The sequence below is a fragment of the Onychomys torridus genome, chromosome 10 (genome assembly GCF_903995425.1).
Source record: "Onychomys torridus chromosome 10, mOncTor1.1, whole genome shotgun sequence".
Classification (NCBI taxonomy): domain Eukaryota; kingdom Metazoa; phylum Chordata; class Mammalia; order Rodentia; family Cricetidae; genus Onychomys; species Onychomys torridus.
Window position 1 is genome coordinate 89,954,198 of NC_050452.1, and position 12,001 is coordinate 89,966,198.

General features: G+C 37.4%; 1 protein-coding gene across 1 annotated transcript in view; it reads left to right on the plus strand.

The window, feature by feature from the left end:
• The window catches only part of Uba6 (ubiquitin like modifier activating enzyme 6), a 62,845-nt gene that overhangs the window by 892 nt on the left and 49,952 nt on the right, over nucleotides 1–12,001 (plus strand). Inside the window, exons 2-4 of the mRNA XM_036201339.1 lie at nucleotides 1,107–1,169; nucleotides 8,958–9,052; nucleotides 9,656–9,684. Of these exons, the coding sequence (XP_036057232.1) occupies nucleotides 1,107–1,169; nucleotides 8,958–9,052; nucleotides 9,656–9,684 (187 nt within the window). The remainder of the gene's footprint in view (nucleotides 1–1,106; nucleotides 1,170–8,957; nucleotides 9,053–9,655; nucleotides 9,685–12,001) is intronic.

Below are 12,001 nucleotides of genomic sequence, written 5' to 3' on the forward strand. Positions count from 1 at the left end.
TTGAGAAATATTACTTAATACAAATAATCACCCTTTGTTGGAGCATTTTTGTTTCATAGATATCATTATTGTTTTATTATCATCATTATTATTATTGTTAATTATTATTGGTTTTGAGGCTGACTACAATCCTTCTAGTTAGCCCATGGTGGCTTAGAAACCCCGATTCTCTAGTTCTGAGATTAGAAGTATCAGGCATGGCTTTTTTTGAACATTACCCCCCTTCCCCCCGACGAGGTTTCTCTGTGTAGCTTTAGAGTCTGTCCTGGAACTCACTCTGTAGACCAGGCCACAACTCACAGAGATGATCCTCCTGAGTGCTGAGATTAAAAGTGTGTGCCAAAAAAAAAAAGAAAAAGAAACGCCGGGCGGTGATGGCGCATGCCTTTAATCACAGCACTTGGGAGGCAGAGGCATGTGGATTTCTGTGAGTTCCAGGACAGCCTGGTCTCTAAAGTGAGTTCCAGGAAAGGCACAAGACTACACAGAGAAACCCTGTCTCAAAATATAATATATATATATTATTTATATATACATACATTCATATATATATATATATATATATATAAACAGTGTGTGCCACCACCACCACTGAACATATTCTTGAAACAGTCAGTGAGACAGAACTTTTTGGAAAGTTAGTGCCAGGCATAGCCATTAAGTGGCAGAGCAGGGTGTACATGTAGCCGTTCTCATTTTTACTCAGAAATTTAACCCACCAAGCTAATTTTGGCCAAAAAAGGACAGCAAGTAAAAGTGTAGTAGAAACAAGATGCTAGGAAACAACAAATGTGTGTGTGTGTGTATGCCTCTATTGCCAGCATTGTACGTTATATGAGTATGCTGATTTTATTAGCTAGACGATGTCTTAGAGTGCAGTCACTGTCTGGTTGCTCAAAAATCTCAACAGTAAAACTGCACAGAGCAGCAGTTAGTGAAAAAAATCTTAAGGGAGATACCTAATAAAATATGCATTTGGTATATGAGGGCCTTTAGTAACTTGTGAATCTGGTCTCATGCATTATTGAATTTTACATTATAAAATATGAATAGTCAAAAGCCATATTTGGTCTTTAAAAGTTTGGGTTTGTTTTTCTTCCCCCTAGTGCAAGTAAAAATTTTCCCACCATGTCAACAGAATCTGTGGAAATCGATGATGGATTATACAGGTAAGAACCTGAGACTGAAACCCACCTTTCCTAATGGTTAGTTCAGAATCTCATTGTCTGTTTGAAGACTATGCCCATGAAGAACTTTGTATGGATATCCTACAGGTCCCTCTCAAATTGAAATTGGGATTTGTATGGAGTTTTCTTATGTTATATGTAGTATGAACATTTTAATGTTATGTAAATAAACTCCAGTTTCTTTAGGCTTAAATGATAGGACTGAGAAGTATTTTATCGTCCAATATGAAAGTAAATGTCTTGAGTTTAGACAAGAGGCTTCATTAATGTTCTTACAGTGTAGGAGCTTCTTCAGGTACCTTAGTTATATGGTCAAATTTTAGAGGACGGTTATTTCAGTGTACTCTCAAGAAATAATCTATAGAAAATGGAGAAATATGTGACTGAGAGTTATAATTTGAATGGAATTTAATGAGTGAGATATGGCTTGAATAGGAAGAGGCTTCCACACACTTGTGTATCTAAAGATCCCTAGTTGGCAGTACTTTTGGGGGAAATGTAGAATCTTTAGGAGATGGGGCTTAGATAGAGTAGACCACTTGACGTAGTAGATCATTTCTGAAGGTTGTACCTGGCCATCTGTTCCAATCTGTCTGTCTGCTGTGTGTTTTGATTTATTACTGAGGTCTACTCCACACATCTGCCACTTGCATGAGACTAAGCAACCATAAATGAACTCTTTGAAACTGTGAACCAAATAAATCTGTTTTTCCTTTAGGTTTTTCTATCCAGTATTTTGTCACAGAAATGAGAAAAATAATCAGTAAATAATTTCATACCAGATTCTAGAGAGACAGAATTTCCAGGATGAATTTCCTTAATTGTGTTTGTTTTGCTAATTTGATTAATTTTAACGGTGGTAAAGACTCTCCTCCTGATAGTACTAATAGTCTGTGCTATTAACTGTTGAAAGAGCTATGGAAAGTAAATGTGTTGATACTCCTAGCTTAGCAATTGTGAGAGCTAGAGAATTTAATGACTGATTGAGAACCTGTGGAAAATTAAGAGATGTAATGATGTTCAGTTGTTCCTTGCATTTAGGACCAAGTAACAAAGAAAAAGAATGAAGTCATATTAAGTTCTCAGTTTCAGGTGTATATAAGCAATCTCTCAGGACTGGAGAAATGGTTCAGTGAGGAAAGGCACTTGCTACCAAGCCTCACAAACCTAAGGTTAATCCCCAGTAACCACATAGTGGGAGGAGAGCTCCGACTCTCCAGAAGTTGTCCTTGGACCTCTGTATGCAAACTGTTCCACACATACAGTATTTCAAGCATCCACACACTGAAATATTTTTAGTAACAAAGCTCAGGGAAACTTGAATTCTAGAATAGATTTTCTATGTGAAGACCAATCCTCTATGTTGGGACGATCTGGAGATTTGTCTACCAGTACTTTCAGAAACATGGTTGTTCATGAGGGGAGCATCAGCATCCATGAAGAGCTCTCTCACGTCTCCATATGCCACACAGTACAGTGGGTGATGCTGTCGCTTGACTGGGAACTTAAGCACAGTGAGACCTTAGAGTGGAAGGGTCAGGACCCTGCAGGCAGCTTCTGACAGGGCAATGCTCAGAGCTGTGAGGCTGAAGCTTAAGCTCCGGTGAGTGACCTGGATTGATGGAGATGCCAGTGTATGAAATGTCTCTTCAGGAAAGCTGCAGGCAGTGTGCAGAGCCAACATGAGAGAGTCCATGTAGTTGCAGCCAGTAAGACTGTAAGGACAGGGCTGGGAGAAGATGAGACCATCCGTGTGTGGCAGATGCTGGACAGAGAACTGCAGGTTCTAATGTTGGCCCGTTGGTGTTGCTTTGATTTTTCCTTCCCTTCTCTATCCCTGTTCTTCCCTAACGGGGTGGAAAGACTCACTCCGCTGTTTGTCTTAGAAGTATGTGGCTTTGTTTTTTATTTCGCAGCTCACAGCTAAGAGTTTGCCTTTAGTCTCAGAATATGCTCTGGACTTAGACTTGTGATACTGTCATAATATTGGGACTGTTAGACTGTGGAGGATGTGGCACAGCGTTATGGTTTGACGATGAAGTGATGTCCACACACACTCATGTAAATGTTTGTTTCTCAGTTGGTAGTGCTGTTTGGGGAGTTTCTTCCTCCTACCATGGGTTCCGGGATAAGCTCAGGTTGTCATTGCTTGTGCCTGACACTTACGTGCCGAACCGTCTCTCCAGCCCTGCTTTTCAGTTCTGCTTCATTGAGCATAACCGTCCTTCTTTTTATACAACATATGTTTATGTGATAGCGCTTCTCCTGTGTAGTATAAAATCATCCAGCAGAGTGCTTCTTTCCTCCTGTATTATTGTCTGATATTTAGTTCTACATGTTTTATCAATTCACATGCTATCATTATTGTGATGGTAAAGAATGTATTTATCCATACTTTTTATCATTTCTAATATTCTCTCTGCTTTTTGGTAAATTCAGATTCTCTTTTTTAAAGATTGATTGATTATTTATACAGTAATCTGTCCGCATGTGTCCTTGCAGGCCAGAAGAGGGCGCCAGACCTTATTACAGATGGGTGTGAGCCACCATGTGGTTGCTGGGAATTGAACTCAGGACCTCTGGAAGGGCAGTTGGTGCTCTTAACCTCTGAGCCATCTCTCCAGCCCCAAATCAGATTCTTATCTCTCATAGTTTCCTGCCTGCTTAAGTGACATTTCTTTCAGCAACTAATTTTTTTAGGTTTTATATACTTGATGAAGTCTTCGTTTTACTTTTTTTATTTTGAGAAATTCTTTCGATGGGTATGGAATTTCAGGTCACTGTGTTTTTTAAGCCCTTTTTTTTTTTTTTTTTTGAGCTGAGGATTAAACCCAGGGCCTTGCGCTTGCTAGGCGAGCGCTCTACCACTGAGCAACCCCCCCCCCCCTTTTAATTTTAAAAATACTGTGTTTCTGATTCCCAGGGAGAAAGACAGCTGATGGGTACTCTTACCTTTCCCCCTTTCATAATGCCCCATTGCCTAGCCACTTTGAGGATTTTATCTTCTTTCCTACGTTTGTAATATACCATGGTGCAGTTAGTTTTCTTTGTATTTCTTGTTTAGAAATAGTTTACATTGCAATATGTGAGTTTAGTATTTCTGGGGGGAAAATTGACTGCTAGTCATTCATACCTTCTTTGTTCCCTCTTCTTTGTTTCCATATTCTGTTTTAGGACTTCCAATTTCACAGATATTGGGCTAAAAAAGCGCCATAACTTTCTCAGGCTCTATCTGTTTTCATGTTAGGAAGTGCTGGTGCTGAACTTCAGGTCATTAGTTCCATACAGACTGTTTTAATCTTAGATTTATATTGATATCCTCTGAAGGGTTTTTGGTTATGTTTCCCTCTTCCTTCTTGAACATGTGGATCATATTTATAATTGATAGAATGTCTGTGTTATTCCTGAAGGTGCATCTATTGGATATGTTTAGTTCATTAGGGGTTGTATTTCCCTACTTCTTATATACTGGTAACTTTTTTATGGATGTCAAACCTTGTGGATTTTATGTTTTTGGATGCTGGATAATTTTAGATTCCTAAAATATTCTTCAGCTTTATTTAGGAACACAGTTAAATTATTTAAAAACAGTGTGTTCCTCTACTGGCTTGCTTTCCAGCTTAAGACCAAAGGAGTCTTCAGTTAGTTTGGAGCAAAATTTTCTTGACTATTTATGTAATATTCTTAATACTATATCTAATGTCCTTTATATTGTGAGATATTTTGTGCTTAACTAAAGCAAAACACAAAGTTTTGTGGGCTCTATTTTAATAGTAGTGATTGCTCCCCTTGTCCTTTGAGGTAATTTTTCCAGTTTTAGATTTTTCCTACTGTGTTCTCCAATCTAACTAAATTTAAGTTGGAGACCCTTCTGCCGATTTCTGGTACTCTACTTTAAAATCCTAACTTTCTCTTATCTCATTAAATTGTTTTTTAGTATTTATTTATGTATGTATTTTTGTGTGCACTCGTGCATGTTGTGAAGGGTCAGAGGAACTGTTGGAGGTAGTTTCTCTCCTACCTTGTGGGTCTCAGGGATTGAACTCAGGTCATCAGGCTTGGTGACAGATGCCTTTACCTGCTGAGCCATCCTCTGGCCAAACTCTAGCCTCTTCACTTCAGCTCATCAGTTTAGGGTGACCACCAGATTCCAGATGCATTTCCCTCTCTCTGCTGCAACCTAGAAATCCTTCAGGTTACATCTGAATTAAGGCCATGAATGTGATGGCGTTCTCATTTAATTGAAGTGCTTAGGAGGCAGAGGCAGGAGAATCTCCGTGAGTTCAAGACAAGTCTGGTCTACAGAGCTTTATAGTGAGACCTCATCTCAAAAAAAAATAAATAAATACATACATACACTGAGACTCACTTTGTTTTCGATCAGAGATTGCTGTCTTAAGTTATTTGGTATTTAGTGTTTGAAATGCTGTTTTGCTTATATTTTATCGGTTATCAGTTATTTAAAACAGGAGAATAAATCTGATTCCTATTATTTCACATTGGCCCAAGGTAGAGTCTCAGGTAACCAAGGCTGACCCTAAACTTAGGTAGCTGAGTCTGACCTTGAGTTCCTGATTCCCCCCAGCCTCTGCCTGTCAGGTGCTAGAAGAGGCATACCACACTTGGCCCAGTTACACAGTGCTGAGGATTGAACCCAGGGCATTATGCATACCAGGCAATCATTGTTCTGAGTCACATTCCGTGCTTTTCCTATCTTGATGAACTTTGGAACTAATACTAATTCTTTAGAATTCAACCTAAATGAACCTCATTTTGAAATCACTCCATTCCTAACCTAAATACAAATAATCTTCTGTATTGCTGACTTCCCATAGTTTCTGGTACTTCTGTGTATTACCTTATACATTTGTTTGACTATCGATCTCACAGAGGCATGTCATAGACATTTTGCTGAGTATTTTACATTTTTTATCTTTTGACTATGTGACCCTTAATAGTACCTTTATGAAGTTCATTCTGTTATTTTTCTCTGTACAATGAATGTATCCAGTGCCTTTCTTTTTAAAGCATTAGATATTTTTGTTTTTTGACGTATGAAGTGTTTTACCCATGTGTGTGTGCACCACACACATGGCTGGAGCCTGTGCAGGTCAGAAGAGGGCATCAGAACCCCTGGAATTGGAGTTACAGAAGGCTGTGAAGCATTGCGAGGGGTGCCTGGAACCAAATCCAGGTCCTCTGTTAGGGTAACAAGTGCTCTTAACCATCGAGCGTTTCTCCTGCCTCCTGGAATACTGTTTTTAATAATGACACTGACACATAATAAGGATCATTGAAGTGCATCAGAAGAAAACGTTTCGAGTATTGAGAGGACTGGAAATTATTTTGTTTTAAGAATTACAGAATTGGAGATGTTAAGGGAGAAGATACTGAATTGTGAATACAATCTGCAGATCTTCAGAGCGGGATTAGATGAGTTCTCTATGGCTTCACGGAGGTAAAATTAGGATCACTGTGTTAAAATACGAGAACATGGCGTTCCTTTAGCAAAGATTGAAATTTCAGTAGCTATGACTTTCTCAAAGGAAACTACCTTGGTGATTTCTTTTTACCGGTCCTATTCACTGTTGTGTGGCATGCCCATTTAATAGTGTCGCCAGTGTAACATAGATCAGAAAAAGTGAAAATCATTGACCATTTACGTTAATCAAGATGAATGCATCTCAAATGTGGCTAGTGAGATGGCTCAGTGGTTAAAAACACAGAGTGATCTTACAGAAAACCAGAGCTCAGTTCCCAGCACCATCCTGTAACTCCAGTTCCAGAGTATTTGGTACTGTCCCCTGTGGGCACCCTTACACACAGACCCCACATGTACATATAAGTAAATCATGTTAACATCAAAGAGGGAAATCTCAAGGGGTTCCAACCCTAACAAAACTATAGGCAACTAAGAAATACCAAGAGTGGGAGAAAACAGTCTTAACGGAAGCGAGTCCCCCGGGGTGGTTATCTAATACCAAGTGGTCAGACCTGAAACTGTATACGGATGAGCAACATTATACCAACTGAGCAGATTGTGTTCGTATACTTTGGAATATATGTTCATGTGCATGAGTGTGTGAACAACAGTCAAAAAGATTCCAGAGGCCATGGATTTGTGAGAGAGCAAAGTATGGGAGAGACTGGGCTAAAAGGAAGAGATTGGAAGGGAAAAATGATGTAATAACATTTTAATTTAAAAAAAAAATTAAAGTGAAAAACCTTAGTCTCAGAGGAGAATCTCCTGTGTAGTTTTCATTCAAAGACACAAAACAAGACATACATTTACAATGGTGTAGTTTACATAAAGTTGAAAACAGGCCAAATACACACTAACAGATATGCAGTAAGGAGTAAATGAATAGTTTTTACTTCTAAAACGTAAGTCGTAAATACTGATTGAAAAATATAGAGTTTTAAGCCATAGGCTGGGAATATAGCTCAGTTAGTAGATTGCTTGCCTTCTCTGAGGCCAGCACTGACCCCACGTAAATAAACTTACCTACCTGCCAAAAGTTCTGGTTTTATTCTGTTTTTCAGAGAACAAGGAAGGAAATGGTAAAGTTATGGTTTTCATCTAACTAGACAACACTTCCAGGCTTTTGAGATATTAAAATATGCAAATTATTTTTAATATACAGTAAGTGTGTCAATATTATAATTTGAGAAGTAAATATTTATAACCAGAGTTACTGAAACTATTGCTTACACCAAACTTTTTTATATTGAATTCTCATAAGGATTTTTTTGAATTTGTATTATCTATGAGGACTGGTATATTATTGTTTCCTATTAATTCAGATAAACTGTTGCTACTGACTTGTCAGTGGAGCAGACCTTTTTTGATTTCTAGTACATATTTTTTTTAAACCTTGACCTGATCCTCCTTTTTCTTAGGATGCATAACTTAACTAGATCCTAAGTGTACTCTACCAGGTCTTCAATACAAAGTAATACTCAAAATTCGCCTGACCAGTTCTCTCTCTCCAGTGCGCTCTCTCTCTTTTTAACGTTTTAAGTTAGTTTTTATTACCATGAATAAGTAGGTCATTGTAACCTTAGGGATATGTAGTACAAATCTTAATTCTCAAACATCTGTCATCCTTAAGTTTCCCCCTCCACAAGCCTTGTATAACTTTCTTAGTCCTTTTGTGACTTGAAGCTTTTCTTTCTAATGAATTTTTTTTTTTCATTTGTTTACATACCAACCATGGGTTCCCCTCCCTCCTCTCCTCCCCTCCCCTCCTGTTCCCTCCTGTTCCCTCCCCCACCTTTCATATACCCCTCCCCAATCCACTCCTCCAGCTCCATTCCTAAAGGGGCGGGCCTTCCATGGCATTCAACTAAGCATAGCTTAGCAAGTTGAGGCAGGACCAAGCTCCTAAGAGAACTGAATTTTTCCCTCCAATCCTGTTTGTAGTCAGTTTAAAACAAAGATAGCAGAATCAGATGCCTGTAGTGATGCCGAAATGATGAAGTGAGTGGACCAGGAGGGAAGGGAAGAGCGGCAAGTTAACCTTACATAATTCCATAAAGAGGACAGTTCAGCTCTGCCTTGCTGGAATGTGGACTGTAGTGCCAGACTACATTCATTTTTAAAGTGTCTTAGATAGTTAGGCCTTCAGTTGCTTAACTTTAAATGCTGTACAAATCGTCTAAAACAACTCTAGACAGAATCGGGGGTCATGGCTGTTAGTTTTTGAAACTTTAAGGCATATTTTGTTTTGATGAAATAATTACTTTATTTTCATTGTGTTTTACATGCAGTCGACAGAGGTATGTTCTTGGTGACACAGCAATGCAGAAGATGGCCAAGTCCCATGTCTTCTTAAGTGGAATGGGTGGTCTTGGAGTAGAAATTGGTAAGCAATATTTTTCCTATAATTTCGGTGATACTTTTGAGTTGCATAAGATAAAGAATGTAACTCTTATTTTCTTTTGAAGACAGTAGATTCAAAGTGTTGATCAGATTTTTTTGACAAAATATTTTATAGCACAGGTATGGTCTTCCACAGAAAAACAAAAACGCCCCTTATGTGGTAATCTTAATAGCTAATAATTAAATTACCATTCCTTTTGTTTTGTCCAGACAGGGTTTACTTTGTAACCCTGGCTGTCTGGAACTCACTATGTAGGACACACTGGCCTTGCATTTACAAATGTTTATCTGTCTTTGCCTCCTTAGTGCTGGCTAAGGCATGTGCCACCATACCTGACTAAACGGTCATCCATAATTCATTATGGTTGCGTAGTATATTCATAAAAACACTGAGAAATGAATAGATATCTTTAAATGATACAATTATGTAAAATTTATCAATTCATTTTTTTTCACCTGGATTTTCTAACTTTCTTAAGTAAAAAATGAAAAGGTTATAGTTATTCAGAACTGTGGTGAAGCTCCATGAAGTTATATTTTGTATGAATTTGCAATGCTAAGTCATCCTTTTCTCTTTCTTTTATAGCAAAGAATCTTGTTCTCGCAGGGATTAAGGTGAGTATATACCTGCAGTATGAAAAGTGCTTTGTTATGAACTATTTCATTTTTACTGATGTGTAGTGATAAGTACTTTGTCTTATTGTTTCTTCTTTTTACGTAACAGAATCACTAATGCTATGTGGTTCTTTTTAAAATTTATCAAAAATCTAAACATAAAAGAGTCACTTAACACATTCTTAGTTACCTATCACACAGCTTCACTTACCAACACAGTGTCCATGTATGTTTCATATATTTGCTTCCCATTCCCTACTGGCTGCAGCTATTAAATTCTTTAAATAAAACTTCAATTATTTTATTGTTCTTAAATATATTAGTATATACCTTTAATATAACCACAATTTAGTACCATTTTAACACCTCAAAACTCTAATAATTTCTTAAGATTGTTGTGTTAGATTTTTATTTCTATAAAATCATTTATTCCAAAATTTAACAGCATCATGCATTATGTCCAGTTTGCATGGACAAAGATTTTAGCTTGTTCTGTTAGGATCTCTCACAAGGCTGCAAACAGTATTCATAGGCACTGCACAGCCATCTTCGGGGTGGTTTGGTAAAGAATTTGTTTGCAAAGCTCACATTTGTTGTTGGCAGCTTACTTTCTTTGTGGGTTGTAGGACTGCGGACCTTAGTTCCTTACTGGCTATGGACCAGAGGTCACTCTCCATTTCTAGCCATGTGCCTGTCTCCATAGTGCTGCTGATGGTATAACAGCTGCCTTCAGAGGCACTAAACAAGAGAGGGACTGTAATTAACAAGACAAAGTATGTTCTCTAACACCTTAGTTCGGAAGAAGTCTAGCTCATAATCAAGAGAAGGGAATACCCAAAAGCCTAAATATCAAGAAGTCTGGATTGTTGGTGTCACCCTGAAAGCTTGCTAACATAAAACAAATTGCCCAGTTGAGAGTTCAACTTTGTTTTCTTGAGAAATCTTTTTAAAGTTTATTCTCTTTTGTTCTAATCAAGAACCAAGAGAATATGTGCACTGCGACTTTCTTTTAATTTGTAGGTTTTCCTTCCCTGATTTGATTGTTTTTCACCTTAATAAAATTTATTTCTTGAAGAAAGTAGTCATTTTGTGACACATAGAATGGCACATGTCTAATTACAGCCCTCCAGAGGCTGGAGACCAAGCCTGGTCCTGGTCTACATAGTGAGTTCCAGGCCAGCCAGGGCTCCATAGCAAAACCTGTCTCCTACAAAATGGAAAGAATGAAAAAATATTTGTTGTATATACTTGTGTCCTGTATTTTCCTACAAACTGATAGTCATATCCAGATTCAAACTGAGATTTGATTCCTTTGACAAGACTGTTTTGTAGGAAATACTGTGCTCTGCCAGGAGGTGATAATATTCTAATCTCTTTATTATTATTTTATCTATTAATCATCATTGTCTATATTCATTACTTCATTAAGAGTTAACAGTTGTCAATCCTTCCTCATCTGTTAGCTATAATATTTAGAAAGGATTTTCTCTTCATTGATGACTTAATTTCTCTAAAGTATAGACTGCATGTACAAAGGCAGGATGAATAGTATACTGGATTTCCCCCATTTGCCACCTTCCAAAAGTCATGCTGACCATCCCTCAGCTGTGCCTGATGAACTTACCTAAACCATGGCAAACTTGTATATTTACATAGGCTGCTGGAATGTTTTTATTCACTGTACATTCTATTTTTATTGGCACTAATTGGCGCATCTTTCATTAGTGGGGTGGGTTCTTTGACATGGCCCCTGTAACTTTTGACACTTTAAGTCTGGTTGAGGGATAGAGATAAAACATTAATCCTCAATAAGTTACTGTGAAAATTTCTGATTTACTTAGGGATGATGGATTGCTTCTTTCACTTTCTGTTGTTGTATTTTCTCATATGTAAGATTCATGGTTTTTAATGACAGTCCACTTACTTGTCCTGTGTTGTATTTAACATGTACGACAGAGTTTCAGAATAACAATTTCAATATTACTAACAAATTATTGAAAATTAGTATCTTTTATCCTTTTCTAAAACCACTTGATTTTGTCTGATAGCTTTTTAAAAGAGAATCATATTCAATAACTCTTCCAGTTAACCATGCAAACAACTCAGAAATAGTTTAGTTTATTTCTGGTTGAATTCTCAGGTATCACTTTTTAAATTCAATATTACTACTATAGGGTATTTATTTATTTCAAAATTAAGCATAAAATAAGGTATTTTCAGGTTAGTCTGGTTTCTCTACTGTTTTCCCTTAGACATTCACTTCTAAACTTGATTTACTCATCATTTGTATTTAAATAAAAGCAAATACATGCATACA